Consider the following 20,820-nt stretch of genomic DNA (forward strand, 5'->3'; position numbering starts at 1 on the left):
TGTAGACTTAGCAGTTTTTAGCCGCGTAAATTCACAGGACATCCTCTTTCTAGAGGGTGCCGCGGTGATGGTAGTCTTGTAAAGTACATGCCTCCAGGCCCTTGCATCACAAGGGCTCTGTTAAGGCAGTAGTGCTTGTTGCAAAAAGTTTATCTGTGAGATATTTCACTATCTCATCATTATCTTACAATGTGTATTTCGTGTCCATTGCACATCCCATTAACCTTTGGCATAATTTTATCTTGTATAGGTTTAATGCACTTTAGAGCAACTGTTTTTAGGCCCCTATACAGCCACCGTAACATCTGCCCTTCGTTATTCATAGCTCCATTGCGAACGCATTAGCACCGGCCTGGTGCTCTTTGGCTACACTTGGCCCTTGCACCACAAAATACCACATTCCTTCACTTCCACACAGAGAGCTGGGCGAGCTAGTGCATTCCTAAAAGGCACGAAACACTGCATAAAATATGAAGGACCATGAAAGCGCTACAGGAGCACTGACTTGCAACTTAATTTTTATTCAAGTATATATACACGAACAATTCGCAGACACCAGGTACTATTAAAAAAGCAAGCAAATGAAGTAAATCAAGATTGTCATTACTAGAAATGCTAGAAAACACAAGCATGAGTGACATCGCGAGTGAATTGCATAAACTGCGAGAAGGCACTAAATCCATGCAGAAAGGCATGCCAAAAGTTAGGTAGGCATTATGTTACTCAATAAATTCAACAATATGTATTTATTCTAACATTTTACCTCAATAAGGTGCTCAGAAGATGAATCTATATATAGCTACAAATGCCTTAACCACCAGATTTAAAAAGAGGGAGGTTGTCGTTTGTTTCAAAAATGAAGAAACAATACCCGTTGATACAGAATGCTGAAAAATATCAGTGATACTCAGAAGTTCATCGCGAATAATGTAATGTACCAAAAATGCGTTGGGAATAACGTCAGACTCCACATTTCTAAAGTTTGCAGACGTATAATTTAACAATATAATTGAGGCATACTTTTTAAGAAGCCGCTATACCCGTGCTAGCAATAGGAAATGAACCCCTAGAGATGCGTGCAAAATGGCCCCCAATTGAAAGTTGTACCCGTAACACTCCACCACATGTGTTTGACCCCTGTTGTCCAGCTACCTTGCACAAGCCTGTTTCCTTAGTGAGTGAGAGAAACGTGGCCTTCATTGTAGAGCAAAGACAGTTGGTAAAAATGAAGCACACGAAGGTAGAGATGAAGATTCACGTGCTGTACCATATTTTCAGAAGATAAACCATTTATCTGACCAAGTTTGCATTCTCGTGCATGTGCTACATAATGACAATCATCATAAAAAAACCATCGCATTACTTTACTTCCACAGGTAATTTTCATAGCTGCTATGGAATGGCTGTCTCACTGCACCACAATCTATAGCAACCAATACACTGGGCATTTCAAATGGTTCATGAAAGCGGGTTGGGCACTGGCCAGACTGAACCAGCGGCACTCCACACACTGTTCAACGCCCAGCCTCGTGGGAATCCCTTAAAACTCGTCACGGACACTTGCTGACATTTGCCTTGAGGCAGGAACAGGCCTTTCTGTTAGGTTCACGTTTCACGTCCAGGCGTGCGCGAAGGGACGCGAAATGTATGAATCCAATTTGTTCATCGACAAAAGGCGCCCTTATTTTGCAAAGTAATTTGGAAATGTCTATGCACACTACATCGATCTTCAATGCCGGCGCGCATCACTTCTGTGTTTTGGAGCTCGTGAGAAGCGCCTCGACGTGTGTCCAAGGCGAAACAGTCATCCGGCTTTACCGGAAAGCGTCACTCAACTAAATAGTGCTACATATGATACAACCTGAAATATGCATTATTCGTGTCGGCACCATATGCAGTCGGCGAAGTGTTACCACGACTCTTCGAAACCGACAGTCCACATCACGCGATATGTAGTGCTGTCTGGTGGATGCTGTACAGTTCGTTCGAAGCTTCTGTAGCCTTGTAACGGCAATGTTATTCGCACTCGCAGATATTACACGGTACTCCACCTTCAATACTACAGTACACACCACACAGCCACAAAGAACCACAGCGATCCTCCCACTGCGTGCACGTGCGTGTAGGCACAAACAGTCATCTTTTTTAAGCGCAACATCAAATAAATGTTTTATCTATTTAAGCGGTCTATTTAACAACAAAACGATAATATTTGCACTTTATGTCTTTTATAATTAATTTTGTTTTCGTGACGTCATCATGCGTGGCGGCAGCGGACTCCACTTGGGTTCGTCTGCTACACGGAGGAAGGAAACTAAGGAGAGGCCCTGACGTCACTCTTTGTGAAGCAAAAGTGAAGCCGGAAGTTGGCGTTGCTCATGGCGATGCTCCGCCTTTTGTGCCACCCTCCTCTCTTGTTTGCATCTTTCGCGAAACCACGCCGCGCTGTGCGTGGTTTCGCGCGCGGAGCGCGCGCGCTCGCGCAACATCCAGCAGAGCACGGTGCAGGTAACACAGCGCAACAAGACACGGTGACTTACGCAAACCCGCCCACACAGCGCCTTTGCCACGGCACGAAACCTACCAGAGCAACACGTGTGAGCGCTCAAAAAATCAGAACAACGCCGCCATTGTGGCCCAAAAGGCGTGGCCATGCAGCAAAAAAAATAAAAAATAAAAAAAGCAGCAAAAAATGAGAACCTATACGTCATTTCCGCCACACTTTTCTCCTAGCGCGCGGAGGGGGTAGGGCCTCTCCTTAGTTTCCTTCCTCCGTGGTCTGCTACCACGCGCATGCACCTGGTGCCGGCCAAAGCGTAACTCCCAGCGCGCCACTGCAACACGCGGAGCTCCGTCGGCAAGAAAATGGCGAGAGGAAAAAAAAGGAGTGAACCAAACAGTCTGGCCGAACGTTGCCCAGGCGACGCGTGGCAGCCAATGAGCGCGCGGAAGAGCGAGAGGAGGCCAAGGAGTTAAGAGAGGAGGTGCCGGCTCGCGGTGGCGCGGGAAACCAGGCGAAGTTCCCAGCGCACCGCTACTTTCAGCGATCCAGGGGGCTTGGTTTTACGGGAACCTCGTGGTCAGCGCCGCCAGTGCCGGCGTGCTCGCGGCCGCAGCACCTTCGGCCTCCCGCCGTGCGTCGCCGATCCCGGCCGCGATGATGGCAGTGTAGCGCGCCGTGCCTCTGAAACGTCGCGCGCCCACCACCGGCATCCACCCGTTGTCCCCTGGTCCTCCACCGCTCACACGTTCTCGGCGCATCAACAGTGCATGCGAAGGCCTCCGCCTCTGCTGAAATTCGCACGTGAGGCTATCGTTTCTTGTACGAGCTTCACCATCTTATGACTGCCGACTGAATCGGCCTGGTTTGTGTCTGCACCCTCTCACCTGGACACAGCTGTACCGAACACACGTGATCGATCCGCGAGCCTCATCTGAGAGACGACCCGCCCACCCGAAAGTCATACTTCTTTGCCGCACACCTTCAGCGTCTTTCGCCGTGCAAAATAACTGTCCTTACTAGTGCACTTTATAGTTTCCGTAAAACGCCTGCACCTCACTCGTCAACTTGGGGATTTGTGCCAGTTCTGTTACCCCGTTGAACCGGATACATAAGGTGATGTAATACATTGTTGTACGTACAGCTCACTTTATCCCAAAACATTTTGTTTTGATCCAAGTGTTAGTTCTGCAAAGTCAGTGACCCGAAATTTTTTCGTGTTGAGCCCGTCGTTCTGCTGGGACACCTTGAATTCAGTGACATTTGTCGATCTGTAGCATATCGCTTTAACACGTACGAGTACAAGGGCGCCACTACTGCGCATTGTCCTTTACATGACACCCTACTTCAAGAATTTAATACTAGTAGCTCCTTCATATCAATTTCCGCGAAGAATTCAGACTGTTGCCTGCATCTCCCATGGCACTTAATCATTGATTTCCTGGTCTATGATTGGAGCCTTTGGACGTAGCATTTTCTGCACACGCTGTTATCTATTTAAAACCTACAGCTGTACGTTCTGCACACATCTTTCAAGGATTCTGGAATCGATTCAGCCCTCGCTTGTGAGACCATCGAAACATCTTGCGATACACGACAACAAGCCACCGAGTCTCCGGAAGTAACGTAAGGCCCTTCAAATTAAGAATTACCGCTTTCGAAGGCGCCTGCGCCAGCCCGTCAGTGTACGCAGGCCGATAACCATCGCTTTGTTGTCGTCATCGTTCTGCACTTGACACAGCGGCCGCGGCAGCCCGTCGGCCAACGCCTTCGCCGTGTCGCGTCTACGTTGTCCGAACTGCCAGCCCGAGCCGGTCACGACCAGCACGCCATTGGACGGAGACTGCTCGTGGGCATCGTTCCGAGCTTCTGCATGGTGCTGCAGGCCGTGGATCATCTGGGGCGCCTCGTCGTCCAAGGCTCGGCTGGAGGAGGTCCCAGCGTGCGGGGTCGGTAGCTGCCGCCACGCGAAGAGCAAGACCTGCCTCGTCGCGCCCTCACTCTCCCCGTCAACTGCAAGGGCTGAACAGGACCTCTATTGCGTTTGGGACGACGAGATGGGTGCAGCTCAGAGCACAGTAGGGCATGCCACGGCATCGTCGGGCAGCACGGGACTGGCTGTGCCGGACAAGGGGTGCTCGAGCCCATCTTTCCACCAGCAACAACCTCGGCTCAGCGTAGGTCGTCGGTCGTCCTCCGTGGCTCCGGGCGCCGTGCTCGCCATGGAGCTGGAGATATCCAAGCTCAAGGCATCCCTCGAGCGCCGCGACAGGGAAATTGTGCGTCTGAACAGAGAAGTCCACAAGCTGCAGGTAAGATATTTTTCTTCATAGGTCATGGAGGAGCGGCCTTGAAAATGAGGTGTTGAGTCAGGAATACCGCTTCGGTACGACAGGCAGGGTTCTACGCTGCGTGTCGGTTAAGAGGTGGTAGTTTACTGTTGCGTCTGGGCCTATCAGATATATCCCACGAGAGAGGTTAGTATCAGTCGCTCAAATGGAAGCAGGTGATTTGCTTCCAGTGCGATGTGTTAAATCACCACCGAACACTGTGAAATGGCGCCGCCGCCTAGTGTGAGAAAGTACGACGCTTCGAACTTCGTACTTTGTCGTACTACGGTTGCCGCCTCATTAGAGGAAAAAAGTGAAATTTGTCAGAAGCATGAGTGTGCGGACATTTCATTGCATGCTATAAAATTTCAACGCTTCGGTGAGTTTTCTAAATGCTGTCATAAAAAATAAATTATATTAAAGTGTTATTGCACAACAGAGTATAGCATCGTGATTTCTTGACACGTAGGCTACTATTTTGCTTGAGCGGCATATGCTTACCGCATTAAAGTAGCCATGTGATTTGCATGGGTTGTTCAAGACGGTGCAGAATGGCGATAGGAAGCGTATTAAAAAAACAATATTGTATAGATCTTCAATCGTTACGTTAGTGCACTCTACGCTCGCCTTGAAAAAAAAAATCTCCCCAACTGGAGCATCAATTCTGAAACCTCATGTCCATGTTTCTTTTTCCTGTTTCTTCTTTTTTGTCATTTACTGCGCTCAGCATACCTGCAAGATCAAATTTTCCGAAAGAAATCTTTTAAGGTTCTGAAAAAGAAGGCTCATTTTAACTAATTCTATTCAAGCCACTGCGATATCATGTCAAGCTACCTGTCCATGCTTTTTCAGCACATACTTGTGGAGCACATTTTTTTCTGTATTTTCTTTACATTTAGGTTATAGGCTTCTACGAAGGAGCAAGCTGAGCTCTTTTTTTTGTTAAAGCACGAAGAAATTTTCGATTGCAGGAACACACCTCATGCTAATCTCAACAGCCCTGTGACCCTGGAAATTTTCACTCTGGAATGGTAGCCTTTGTAAAGGGTAACCAATAACCCGAGGGATGTCTCCTTACACTCTTTTCCTCTCGCAACACAAGTGAAAATGGGCCGCCCACACATCGTGCGATGCGCAAGTCTTTACTATGCCAGAACTTTATCAGACATTTCCCTTGTCATCGATTGTGAAACATATGCAACTGTTTATTTATACATGTCGCCGCACACCGTGTTCACGATGCGTCGATAAGTTCTCGATCATGAGCGTCAGCATGCATTTCAGAATACACCGAGTTGCCCGCGTACGCATTTGTTCTTTCTCGAGTATGCATGAGACAAACACGCCGGCGCACCAACACTCTTTGCCATCACGAACTGCCGGCAGTCGTGCCTCACATCGTCGACCTTCCGTTTTCTGCAGTGAAGTTCTCCAAGGTAAACGAGCAGCAAGAAATATCACGTGATTAGCTTCCACGTAGTCTGTCCAAATCACTTCAGCAGTCGTTATTTATTGTTTGCTACCAGTGAATGTACTATAATATGTGTGGTAGCGAATCCGCGTAAATGTAGTGCTTACTATTTTGTGCGGCCGTCTACCTGCCTGTGGCCAGCGGCAGAGGCACGATGGCGATTAGAGCGGCCATTTGCTGGTGCTCCCATGTGTTTCTCCAAATCACAAGTGCTCTTGGGAGAAGCGCTGATTAAAAAGTGATCCCGGCCGGCTTCCCGAAGGAATCACAAGAACATGGTATACTCGCCCTTAGGAGTACTGTTATTTCAACGAGCCCTACCTATTGCGTGTCCTTTCTCGTATATGGAAAAACAATAAGAAATGAAGCGCGCAACAAGTTTCGGTAGCCTTTGAAAGAGCATTGTTTCGCAAAAAAGGAGCACGGCTGCGAAATTATTCGTTCACGTCCTCTGCATCCTGCGCTTTGTAATGCTAAATTAACCGTCGTATATATCATCGGCCTCTTCATTGACTTTTTGGGATGGTTACCTTATCAAGGCCACACAAGGCGCCTAAAACATTCCAAAGTCTTCGAAGGCATCTCCTCGGTGTTATAGGCGAAAGCCTGCTCGGCTGAAACTGAGAGGCGCCCAAACTGTCATTGCGCACGCGTGTCCGAGCAATGCTGCGCCGCCGTAGTGCACTCAAGCGCACGGCCAGAAGATGTTCACCAGCGCTGCGACTTGGCGGTCTCGCGCAAGCCGCTTTGTCAGCTTTCCCTTTGCGTCAGTCATATGTGTTTTGCCCCAATTGATTCTGCGGCCTGAAGACAGTACGCCTCTCCGCGACAGCGTTTCCGGAGACATTTCCCTTTTCTAGCCACTGGGCTTCAAAGCGTGCCGGGAAGCGCAGTGTGTCTTCGGGGCAGGGAAATCGATGGGAACGAAGCTAGTATGATTGACGCCGAATAAAAACTAACGCAGCCCTCTTGTGGAAAATCTCTTGTGTAGGCGACCGTCGCCGACTCCAGCAGGTCGCAGTGACCTCCGCCTGAGCACTGTCAATTGCTCTAATTATTCGCTCTGCGCGCCGTGATAGTAGCTCAGTACGCGAGGGTGTGTGTCCCGAACCCTTATGCAATCTTTGTTTGCATTTCGAAAAATGGTGATGTGTGGGAAGCGAGACAAACTTATTAAACTTCTAGGCTCTTATTTCTATACCCTGCTATGCTCTCAGACATGTAAAGCGTCTTTATCACCGGTCCTGTTTGTGAAGGAATGTGCTTCAGAGGGAGAGATTTTGTTCTAGTGCTGCCCAAATAATTTCTTATTATTATTGCAGTGTTCCATTCAAATTACAAGGAAGTTAGCGTGGAGTTCCAAGCCATTAATTTCTTGAGACGTCCAACTCTATACTGAAGAATGAGACTTGTTGAATAAAACAGCAGCTTGTAAAGCGGGCATAATTCTTCACTTTAGTGAAATGCTGGTTTTTTTTTCAGTGGTCGTATACATTCCATCTTTCAGCAAGTATCGTTACTGCCTCTATATTCTAACTGAAAAATTGGAAAGGTACGGAGTGCGAGGGGTTGCTGCTGATTTCATAAAAATAATATATTGCTACGGCATGAGCCGGGCGAGGAGAAGAAGAAGAAGACGTTAGCGTGTGCATGGGTGTGCAGCCTCGGGACGCCATCTTTACTTCGCCATCAATCTCGGTCCTTAAATAAAGCCTGTTTAACTTTAACCGTAACAGTTTTGTGGTAGAGGTGCTGGGTACTTCGACCAAGACGACGGAGCTGCTGCAGCAAGTACCACGCCGGAGCCGACGCCTCGCTCGACTGCCTCCAACACCACTTGAGATCCCGATGTCCCACAGCGGTGACCAACAACCTTCTCTGGCAGCTCCAGTGCGAACAACCGGCGCCTGGTTGCATCAGATGGAGCCCCGCCCTTTTTCAGGAAAATTCGGCGAGGACGTGGAGGAATGGCTCACCCACTACAAGCGTGTGAGCAAGTACAACGGCTGGAATTCCACGGCTCAGCTCGACAATGTGGTTCTGTTCCTCACAGACACTGCGCTAGTGTGGTTCGAGAACCATGAAGATATCTGCACAACGTGGGACAGCTTCGTGACTCACCTTACCGAATGCTTCGGCGATTCCACCACGAAGAGGAAGCGGGCGGAGCAGACATTGCTGCAGCGCGCTCAAGTCCCAGGTGAGACCTGTACCACGTACATTGAAGCAATCCTGAAGCTTTGCAGAACGGTCAATCCTCGAATGTCCGAAGAGGACAAGGTTGGACACCTTCTCAAAGGCATAGCCGAGGATGTGTACAATTATTTAATCGGCAAGGAGAGTCTCGCCTCGGTCGCCGACCTCATCAAGCATTGCCGCACATTTGAGACCTTGAAGCTGCGCCGTATCACGCCTAAGTTCGGCAGGTTAGCAAATGTCGCAACGGTGGCAAGTGTTGAAGACAATGACTACAGTTTTCAATTTGACCTTGCGGCAACGATAAGGCAAATTGTTCGCGAAGAACTTGAAAGACACAACAAAGGGGCGGATGTCGAACAGCTTGGGTGGGCTCCCAACCAACCTCAAGAACATGCATCTGCTGTGTCCGCATTGTCTGCCATGCCAGGCGTTGCAGAGTGTCGAGTCGATCAGCTGCGACAGCACCGGCGTACCTTTCCCGACGACGTGACGCACGAGCAACGAACTCGTCGAGCTACCACCACGAATCGGAATTCGGAAGATCGCATTTATTTTTCGCAGCGTCCCAGGGTTGACCGCGAGGCTTACAACGTCGGTCGCGCATCGCCTGTGTGTTACAGCTGTGGCGCCTCAGGGCACATTGCTCGTTTTTGTCGCCGGCGCCGACAGACAAGATATGACCCACCACCAATTTGGCCTAATTTTGAACGTGACAGTTATGACGACCGTTGGCCGACAGACCCTGATGGTGCAAACACCACAGGCGCGCCACCCCGGAATACCTTCCGCCAATATAGTAGAAGGAGTGGCTCGCCAGCTTCGGACCGCAGCCTGACGCCCCCAACCAGTCGCCCACGCCGTTCACCGTCACCACGGCGACGTGCTGCGTCACCTCCGCCGTCGGGAAACTAGCCGGCGCGACCGATGGAGGTAAGGTCGCCGGACCATCTGCGTCTCTGCGAAATACTCCTCTGCCTATTATGATGGTGAAGAACAAAGTGCGTGTGTTAATTGATAGTATACCTGCAACAGCATTAGTGGATACTGGTGCTACCGTTTCCGTCATGAGTGTGACTTTCAAGGAGAGGCTGGGTCGGAAAGTTATGTTCCCGTGGAATGGTGATGTGACGTTTCGTGGTGTCAGTGGAGAGTGCCTAGTTCCCCTTGGTATCTGTGTTGCAAGTGTTTTGTTCGGAGGAGAAGACCTTAAAACAGAATTTCTCGTATTACCGCGGTGCACTCATGACGTAATTCTCGGGATTGACTTTCTTCAGGATTGTGGTGCATCTGTTAACTGTGGCACAGGCGAAATTACTTTGAATAGCGTGCTTCTCGCCACCCTTGCCGACACATCCTTACCAGTGAAAAACTATTGTGTTGTTTCGAAGGATTTGCTGGTACCGCCTTGGTCGCTGTCACGTGTCCCTGTCAACTTCACTGCTGCCGACCTTTCATCGTTTGACGCGCAAGTCCAGCCACTTACGTCGAGCTGCGCAAAGAAAGATGTACTCGTGCCACGCTCTGTCGTGAGAGTAGTGAATGGCGTCTCAAATTTGTGGGCTTTCAATTGTTCTTGCGTCCCTGCCGTTCTCCCGCGTGATATGAAGCTTGCTGAATTTGACAAGATTACTTATAGCTCCATTACAGTTCTAAGCGAGGAGGAGCAGTCTCATACTAGCGATCCCCAACGAAACATTTCTGAAGAGCAGATCCTACGAATGATCAACAAGGCACTGCCCTCACATGAGCGCCGCGCTCTCGCACAAGTATTGTGGGCACATCTTTCTGTGTTCGATTTCACACAAGGCGACAAGCAGGCTTCACTCCCGCGTTCTCGTGCTCGCCACAGAATTGACACCGGATCTGCGCACCCCATTCGGCAAAAGCCTTACCGCGTTTCTTCAACCGAGAGGACAGTTATTGCTGAACAGGTGAAAGACATGCTGCGGAATAATGTCGTTCAAGAGTCTTCTAGTCCGTGGGCAGCACCAGTGATCTTAGTAAAGAAGAAGGATGGATCGTGGCGGTTTTGCGTCGATTACAGGAAACTGAATGCGGTCACCAAAAAGGATGTGTATCCACTTCCTAGAATTGATGATGTCATCGATTGTTTACATTCCGCTGCCTACTTTTCATCATTGGATTTGCGATCAGGGTATTGGCAGATACCCATGCACCCAGACGATAAGGAGAAAACGGCCTTCGTGACACCAGACGGTCTTTATGAATTTAACGTTATGCCGTTCGGCCTTTGTAACGCGCCAGCAACATTCGAACGATTCATGGATACTATCCTCCGAGGACTTAAATCGGAAATTTGTTTGTGCTACCTCGACGATGTGGTGATTTTTGGCAGCACACTGAGTGAGCATAACAGCCGTCTCAGTCTTGTTCTGGATTGTGTCAAACAAGCCGGCTTGATCCTAAATTCCAAGAAATGTCGTTTCGGGGAAACCGAGACGTTAGTACTTGGGCATCCGGTCGACAAAAACGGTGTGAGGCCAGATCCACGGAAGATTGAGGCAGTCAGCTCCTTCGAAGCACCGAAGTCAGTGCGGGAGTTGAGAAGTTTCTTGGGCCTGTGCTCGTATTTTCGTCGCTTCGTCCCAAGATTCGCCGACGTGGTGTACCCCCTAACATGTCTTCTCCAAAAAGCCGTCCCTTTCAACTGGACATCGGCTTGCGACGACGCGTTCCGCCAGCTAAAATTTCTGCTAACGTCAGGGCCCATATTGCGTCACTTCGATGCATCCGCACTTACGGAAGTGCACGCTGATGCCAGTGGCATCGGCATCGGTGCCGTACTTGTGCAACGTCATCAAGGAGCTGAACACGTTGTGGCTTATGCTAGTCGCTCTTTGACTAAGGCGGAACGCAATTACACTGTGACTGAGCAAGAATGCTTGGCAGCTGTTTTCGCTGTCCACAAATTTCGACCCTATATCTATGGACGCCCGTTCACTGTCATTACTGACCACCACGCGTTGTGCTGGTTGGTGAATCTCCGTGACCCGAGTGGACGACTGGCACGTTGGGCTCTTCGACTGCAGGAGTACGACTTCGTTATTTCCTACAAGTCCGGGCGTCGCCACGCAGATGCGGACTGTCTCTCCCGCCTTCCTCTGACGACGACGGAGTGTGACGAAGACAATTTTGATGACTGTTTTGCTCCCATTTCTTTTACATTCCCAGATTCGATGACTTTCAAAGCAGAGCAGGAAAATGATATTAGTTTGGAACCTCTATTTGTAGCCGCATCGCGTCCTGGAGCCACCGGTCGATTTTGTGTCCGTGACGGCCTGCTTTACAAGACCAATTATGCTGTTAAAGGAGCACGCTTCCTTCCGGTGGTGCCGCAAAGTCTGCGAACGGACATACTGAGAGCCATGCACAACGATGTAACCTCTGGTCATCTAGGATTCGTAAGAACTTTGAACCGGACACAGGAGCGTTTTTACTGGCCCAAAATGCGGGCCACAGTCAAGCACTACGTCGCCAGTTGCGAACAATGTCAACGCTACAAGCGCCCTACGACCGCTCCGCCAGGTCTTCTCCAACCTCTGCCGCCACCTTGCCTGCCATTTGAACAAGTGGGTATCGATCTTCTGGGCCCATTTCCCCGATCATCTAACGACAACCGATGGGTGATCGTATGTGTCGACCATCTGACCCGTTACGCGGAAACGGCGGCCGTACCATCTTCAACAGCTGCGTCCGTTGCGACGTTTTTGCTTCGATTCATTATTCTTCGACATGGTCCCCCCCGTGTCATCATTAGCGATCGCGGTCGTCAGTTCGTTGCGGACGCCGTAGAAGAACTGCTTCGTCTCTGCAGTTCGCAGTTCCGTCATCCAACGCCTTATCACCCTCAGACAAATGGGCTCGTGGAACGTACGAACAGAACTCTAACTAACATGCTGGCCATGTACGTATCTTCCGATCACAAGGACTGGGATGACGTACTCCCCTTCATCACCTATGCTTATAATACTGCAAAGCATGAGACGACCGATTACAGTCCTTTTTATCTCCTTTACGCACGTTCACCGCTAAGCTGCATTGACACTATACTACCGTTTGACTTTCACAGCGAGTACTCTGTTGCCAAGACGCTTTGTCTTGCCGAAGAAGCCAGGCGTATCGCTCGTCTTCGCACTGTGGCATCGCAAGACCGATCGAAAGAGCGCTATGACAGCCGACATCAGTTTGTCTCGTACGCCAAAAGAGACTTTGTGTGGTTGTGGACTCCGCAACGTAAACGTGGCTTATGCGAAAAGTTTTTACCCCAGTACACGGGCCCATTCGTCATTGTAGATCGCTTGAGTGACTTGACGTACGTGGTGGCACGCTTGACGTCGGCTGGTCGTCGGTCTAGCCGGACCCAGTTAGTACATGTTGCCCGTCTTAAGCGGTTTCACCCTACGCTTTCCGAGTGATTTGGACTTGCCCAGCGGGCTTCGTCTGGCAACCGGGGATTGCTACGGCATGAGCCGGGCGAGGAGAAGAAGAAGAAGACGTTAGCGTGTGCATGGGTGTGCAGCCTCGGGACGCCATCTTTACTTCGCCATCAATCTCGGTCCTTAAATAAAGCCTGTTTAACTTTAACCGTAACAATATGTAATAGGAATTAAATGGTTTGTGCAGCTGGGAACTACTGCATCTGACATGCTCGCACTACCGCAAAGTGTCCCACAAGATTAAAAGTTAGGTCCGTTATGATTTCAAATTTACGGGAATGTTATGACAACTTTACCACGTTCCCAAAAGACGGCAATGTACGCAGGTGACACAAATGTGTTCTTTGCAGCCGATAACATTGCAGAATAGCATCAGTGTTTAAATGAATATACATATTTGTTATCTGACTAGTTGATGACCAACAAACTCCAGCTGTACTCGAATAAAGCAACTTTTCTTATAGTTAAGGCGCGGAATAAAAGTGTTGAAGGCAGAATACAAGTAAATTTATCAACTTCCTTATTAAACAGATTAAACAACAAACGTCTTGGGCAAAAGAGTTTAGTGAAGAATTGTCACGGAATACACATGTAAATTTCACTTGCAGTGCATTATCAAGCAATATCGGTTTCTTATCTGTAGAATTGCACAACTGATCTCTACATGGCTGAAACCATAGTCACCGCCTACGGGGGGGCTCCGGGGTCCAAGCCCCCTCCACGGTTTTCCGCGGGGGGCTAAACCGCCCCCGCCGGCGATGCCGAAGCCCTCCCCTACCCCCCTACCCCACACACACACCTAAAGTGCCATTACCAGAGTTTTGTCCCCTACATCATTTGAGTATTCTTCTGACTTTCCTCGACCTTCTGACTTGAAATTTTATTGAGGCTAATAACTTATTGCATCATTGTTGGCGCGGACGTCCACGGCTTTTAGTTAACACTTTCGCTTTATTTCTGCAAATCCTGACAATAGGAGGACGCGCGCATTAGAAACACTAGCGCCGGCTGCCTCATGGGTATTTCCTCACTTTCACATTGTTTTGAACTACCATTGTGGGCTCCATGCACAGACACTATATTTAAATATGCACACAGGACAAAGTTTATTACATTTTCGAAACAAATGCAGGTAGCTAATTCAAATTATTTTTCTAAACGTATGGATACCCTATGCCTAAAGAATGAATATGATGCTGTAAGTTCACTATGCTTCAAATTGCTTTGCGAGTTTTTTTTTTTCGACCATGCAAAGTACCTATAGACTTCAGTCACACCTTCGGCAGAGACTTTTATGAATTGCGTGTTAAATGCAAATGAATGTTGTGTGTCCCAGTATTTCTTCTCTTTTCAGTAAGCAATGCTAACGGCTCGTAAAAGAACTCTTCGAATAATTTTCCACATTTATCAGGAATGGAAACATCGTCAGTTGCATGCAAATGTCTTGAATATATGCATGATGTCTAAATTAACTATCATGCACCAATATTTAAAAAGAAGCGCAATGGGTTACTCGAAGAAAACCTAGTGCATATTGTTTACAGTACAGTGGAGTAGCTACCAGTAATTGTATCGTTACTGAGATTTAATTAGGTAATTGTAATCAATTTTCTAACTCGAGGCCCACTATTCTAATTGTCAAAGTGTCAATGAGGCATGTGAAGGCATAGCCAAGACACATCGAACTGCGATATTTAAGCGACGTACTAATTGCGTACTATTTTTTTTTCGAATGATAAGTAAGCCCCGCGAATTGTGGAGAATACCACATGACCGCGCTCACATCCGAATCATAGAAGCTTAGAGGCGCTCCAAGTAAGCTTAAACGTCTTGCATACATAACATTCATCAGATCAAAATTAGAGTACGCGTCGGTCTTATGGGACCCGTTCATAAAGAAGGACATTTACCAGCTTGAGATGGTGCAAAGGAAAGCGATTAGGTTTATTTATAACAAATACAGAAGGCTTGATTCACCTACGACACTAATGAAAACAAATAACATCCAACTACTTCAAGTACGTAGGAAAATGTCCCGTTTGTTGTTTTTGCATAACCTTTTAGCACATAAACTAAACATTTCGCATCCCACAGAACTTAAACAGTTATCGTCTAGACGAACACACCACACAGGAAGTCATTTACTGGCACCAATTTTTGCAAGAACTGAAACATTCAAACACAGTTTTTTTCCGAGGACCGTTTCCGACTGGAACTGTCTTCCAGGGGCCATCTTCCAGTCTGCTAATTTTGTTAAAGCTCTAGAAGAGCATTTGTTTGAGTGAATGAGAGCTGCATATGTGCGAAAGCATATATATATGAATATGTACATGTGTATACATATTTTTCTGCTTGTCTGTTAGCGGCAATCTGTTAAACTGCCGTTCTTTCTTTCTATTTTTTGATGTTCCAGTGTATTTACATGCCTTGTATAGCCCCTCCTGCATGGGCCATAACTGTTGGCCTGCAGTATTCTGAAATAAATAAATAAATAAATAAATAAATAAATAAAGCAGTGCCCGCAGGCAGGCTCCCTCTGTGTTATCTACAACGAAACAAAGGAAATAAAGAAAAACATAGTGATCGAGCTAGCGCCATATCTGCCGTGCCCTGGCTGGATGAACACGTCGCGTTTGGTGTTGGAAAAATCTGTGATAGCTGTTGTCGGAGCCTAGAGAAAGTGCACGGATGTTTTCTTTTGTTTTGCCCAAAATCGAATTGACAACGTCAGTGTAAAGATTTAACGGTGCGTAAACATGATCCTTGCCTTGGCATCGGCAAATTGCAATGAGAGCAAGGCCGCATATATATATATATATATATATATATATATATATATATATATGTCATGTAAGTGTGGCGGTAGACCAGACGCATCAACTGCCATCAGAAATTATTAAGACCGTAGACAAACCGGGGCAGCCTCAAGAAACAGCAGCGGAGGACTCCACCTTTTAATCCTAGCCTACGCACGAACGTTGTGCCACTTATGGCGTCCAACCCTCATGATAGCGTGTGGGACGTGAACGCCCAGGTGCCAGTGTCGAATTCATCAGTTTAGAAGATTGTAAATGTCGGCCTTTCACGCGTACCACCTTAACCAGCATCAATGTGTGGACGATATGCAGCTGCAGAATCGTCTAGATATCCCGAATTGGGTCTTCACAAAAGCCGATGAGTCTGGCGGACTTCTTGAGCAACGTCATGTGCACAGATGAAGCAAATTTTCTCAGAAAGGCCTAGGAAAATTCGCAAAATGACACTATTGGAGGGACGCCAATCTACACTGGGTAAAGCGAAATCGGCACCAGCACTAGTTGTCCCTCAATGTGCAGTTCGGGATCAAGAAAGCTACTGAAGATGTGATAAAACGGACGCAGTGCTGCGTAGCTGCAAAAACAAGCCTATTCATACAGATCCTCTAGGCTGGTGTTCAACGGAGCTTGCGAACTCGTAGATAAGGGCACACTGAAATCTGACGTTTTTTTTTTGTGCACATATCCTGATTGCCTATTCGTCTCATTTTGAAGTGGTACATTTACTTTCTTGAACGCGTCGGTTTTGCCTGTTCTCTACACGTTGGTCGCTTCCCGGTCAGTTTTTTCGCTTTTTCTTTACACGAACCGGTTTTTTTTTTTGCAGCACATATATATTTTCATGAAAAATAAGACGGTCACTTTATTTGGCTTTACGGAAGCAAGTTTCTGGCGCGAAATGTAGCATCGAACGCACTCTTTCGGTGCGGTGCGAGCAAAGCCGGGATTTTGAAACATTCTATGCCTGTAACATTGGTTGTCGCATTTCGTGCGTGGTCAGAGTGGGGCTTCGGCTGCGTTATCAAGTGGCTTTTGTTATCAATGTGATCAGTCGGCCTTGAGAGACGGATAATGAGTGTGACGTTGAAATGAGAGGAAGGAGTAGCTTCGAAGCCGCGAAACCTGCTATTGGTGCATCTTCCGTACCATCATCAATGTGATGCGTCGTCTCTTCGGCTTTGCGACAGGCACAGCAGTTGTTTTCGATCAGCTGACTTGAGGGCGCTCCTTTATGATGCTGGTAGTTAGCGTAGCCCCGTGGTATTTTTCATATTTCGGGAGCTTTCTTTGCCAGTCTGAAAAAATTGTACGCAATAAGTACGTCGCTAAAAACAGCGCAGTTAGATGTCATTTTGGGGTGCCTAGAAATGCCTCATTGACACTTTGAAAATTAGGACAGTACTTCTCGAGTGGGATAATTGATTGCAATTACCGAATTACATCTCAGTAACGAAATAATTACTGGCGGATACTCCACCATACTGGAAATAATATAAACTAGGTCTTCTTCGAGTAACGTAGCTGCTCTTTCTTTAAGTCTTGGTACTTGACACTTGGGGAACACTGTATAACTCACTCAGTAACCGGAATGAGGGCAAGCCGGATTGACTCGAAAAAAGAATGAACAGCAGTCATGTGCAGCGGCGCTTATACACGGACTCACAAAAGAGTGAGAGAGAGAGGCTGCAGTTTCGCCGGAAAGGCGAAGCAGCATTAGTGCTAGCGAAGTATGGGACAATTACACGAAGGAAGCTTACACCACCGAGAGGACTCAGACTGTGAAATTGAACTATCTCATACTAAGAAGTCTTGTTTATACTCATATAACGCTATCACTTCAGCACTCAGTTCTTCGAGGTCAAACGAAGTTTCTTCCAGTGTGAGAAATATATATGGGGTTCAGAAAGCTAGTCCGGTCCCAGCCTCACCCCCCCCCCCCCCTGGAAAAATGAAAACTCCCCGCCTATGGCTCAAACAAGAGTGAAATACACTTATTCATAGAAAACCTTGCTACGGAATATTGGCATAGGGTACAGGCACCAGAACAAATTACACGAAATTGATAAAAACCTTACAAAAAACAGTTATTCATCTATATGCAAATTACTATGGCTGTTTTTCACAACTAAGAACTGCACCATTATTCCAAAAATATGACATGCTGCGTGCGGACAGAATATAATATATGGAACTTCTATAAATCCGAAAGAGAAACCCAGGCGCACAATGTAGTGAGTGTAACCTATCCTGATACTTCTTGCGACCCAGCACACAACGCAAACCAAAACAAAAACAAGGTCCACTTACGCGAAACATATATTTGTCAATCAGTCCACAAAAATAATGAACAGATACATTGAATCTGAATCCTTAAATACCTCTTTAGACATATTAAATAAGAAATAAGAGAAGGATTAAATAGGGAAGATGTATACTGTAAAATTGACCATACGGGTTTATTAAACGAGCGATGTTTCTGCTGTGAATTACACATATTTTCTTTTCGTATCCATATCATATCACGTAATGTAATGTTTTTTTTTCTTTTTGCGAGTTTTTTGTATACATACATTTATATTTGAATGCATCCATGTCCTGTTTCCAATATACTTTACATTTCATTTTATTTTTTAATAGTTTAGCACCCAATTCGGATGTGTGATTGTTTTGTGCCTGTGCTGTTGTTTATGATGCTCTATAGATGCAATGACGTTAACTTTTAGAAAATAAATTCTGTAATTCTAGAACATCATTAGAATCAGCAATGTTTATTTGTACTTGATCGTGCTGTACATTGCTTTATAAATTTGAAGGTATTTGAATGCAATGTGATACACATTGTTCAAATTATTTTTTTGAGTAATTAAGTCTGTTGTAACTTGAAAATTGTGCATATGTGTGTAATCCTATGTCAAGCTTGTTGCTTAGTGGTGCTAAGACCTTTGTCAGGATTTATGCCTTTAGTCTCCGCCTACCCTCGATTGAATGAACGAGAAATAAAATTTAATTCAATATGACAGAGCTTTCGCTCCTGAAGTGCTGTCGAATGCGAGAATCATGTGCTGGCAGTGGCAAACAGAAGCGAGGCCAGGTCCAGCTTGTGCGAAAGCGCTTTGTTCGTGCTAGGTATAGGTCACCTAGATATGACACATATACTTCTATTCGTTGACTCCTTGCTTGAATTCAATTATGTAATAATAATAATAATAATAATAATAATAATAATAATAAAATGTAACAACCACACCAACTGGAACCCCGTCTTTTCCTGTGCCACGTACGCCTACAATACGGCACGCCAAGCAACAACGGGCTTGTCTCCCTTCTTTTTACTATATAATCGCGAACCCTCATCTACCATTGACACTATTCTTCCTTACCGCCCTGACTTGACAGAGGGTACAGCGGTTTCCGAAGCCGCCCGGTATGCAGAAGAATCTCGACAACTAGCACGCTCACTTACAACGCAAGAACCAGCGCTAAAGAATTTTCGTCGTGACGATTGGCACCACCTGTTTTCGCCTGATGCTCTCGCTTGGTTGTGGTTGCCTCCTACTTCGGCACCAGGTGCCTTCTCCAAATTTCTCTCCAGATACCACGGACCCTACCGGGTCCTACAGAAAGCTTCTCTGGTAGACTACGTCATCGAACCTCTAACACCCCGTACGCACCGGCGGAGCCGAGGCTGCGAAACTGTGCGCCTAGATAGCCTCAAGCCGTATCACGAGCCCTTCGTCCTCAGGACGCCTTAGGCCACCTGTGTGGCTCCATTTTCAGCGATGGGGGAAAATGTAATTAAGAAGTGCGCCGCGCAGATCTCCGCAGCCGCATCACCAGCGATACGCCAGTAGGGCTTGGGCTAGACGTTGTTCCCGGTTTGACTGACTAAGCGTACGCTGTTGTGTCTTCGAGTCAGCGTCATTCATGTCGTCCACAACCGTGTGAGACTTCTTTCTCTTAATAATAAGAATATTTGGAACAACCACGAGGTGTAAGTGCTGGCGCTGGCACACTTTACAAGAAAAAAAGTATGCCAGGGGAATATAAGTAAAAAAAAAACAATAAATAAACAGAACAATATTGAAAAGAGAAGTATACAGTCAACAGCAAAGTTTCGGGATGCGGTTTCCCCTTCAAATGTGAATTACTGCACTGGTAAGGCATGACACTTCGTATTTAACGAATTACTGTGTAGGTGGCGAAGGCTACTACATGCTGGAACATTTTATTCGAGGCTGTGTGAGCACGCTTTGCGAGAATTCAGCTTCCTGGCAGATCCTGCGTGCCGTAAACTTTTGCGGTTGACTGTACATACGAGGCACAAGGTGTATTCGAGAGGAAAGAAAAGTCACAGTTTCGCTTGAAAGGCGAAGCACGAATTGCGAGAGCAAATTAGTAGACAGCTATACGATATAGGGATAGTAGCTTTATCGGCGGTATTGGCAGTTTTAGATAGCGTTTGTCCCCTTACGTACGTTAAACGTGAGGACCTATACGGAACGTTACGCTGCTTGTCCTTTCAAGTCGTTAAGTTTACGTTGCAGACACATAAACGTAAACAAAACATTATAAAACATGGCGCCGTCTGGTGCCTCGTGCCAAACGTATCCAACCCAAGACAATTCTTTAGCAACCATCCTGCTGTTGCTATGTGGAAGCCTCTCGTTAGGCGTACGGGTGCCAGAATCGCCGAACGTTCTCAGAAAATGGATGCGCTATGCGCTTATAACTAACCTTTCAGGTGAGTTTAGAGAAAGCGAAAGCTCATTACAATAGTTACTGGCGATCAACACGAGTGAGAGCGTAGCCATCACGAGAATTCATTTTGAAGTGGGAGCCATAAATGCCGCCACGTTCGACAACGCTATTTCTTAGCGTCCGTAAACATTACGGACGCTAAACTCGCTAAATAACGTACGTTATCATAGCGCACGTAAACCGCAGTAACCCAGTAACATTCCGAGCATAAGCAGTGAGAACGACGCTATTTCTTTACGTACGTAATGCTTTTACGTTCGGTTGCAAACGCTAAGCTAAACCTGTCTAT

The 20,820-nt window shown here is 46.9% G+C and overlaps 1 protein-coding gene across 1 annotated transcript in view; it reads left to right on the plus strand.

Moving 5' to 3' along the window:
• The first annotated feature begins 3,043 nt into the window (after positions 1 to 3,043).
• Positions 3,044 to 20,820, plus strand: part of LOC139052181 (uncharacterized) — a 170,212-nt gene continuing 152,435 nt past the window's right edge. Inside the window, exon 1 of the mRNA XM_070529257.1 lies at positions 3,044 to 4,812. Within this exon, the coding sequence (XP_070385358.1) occupies positions 4,558 to 4,812 (255 nt within the window). The 5' untranslated portion in view covers positions 3,044 to 4,557. The remainder of the gene's footprint in view (positions 4,813 to 20,820) is intronic.

Source organism: Dermacentor albipictus, unplaced genomic scaffold, assembly GCF_038994185.2.
Source record: "Dermacentor albipictus isolate Rhodes 1998 colony unplaced genomic scaffold, USDA_Dalb.pri_finalv2 scaffold_19, whole genome shotgun sequence".
NCBI lineage: Eukaryota > Metazoa > Arthropoda > Arachnida > Ixodida > Ixodidae > Dermacentor > Dermacentor albipictus.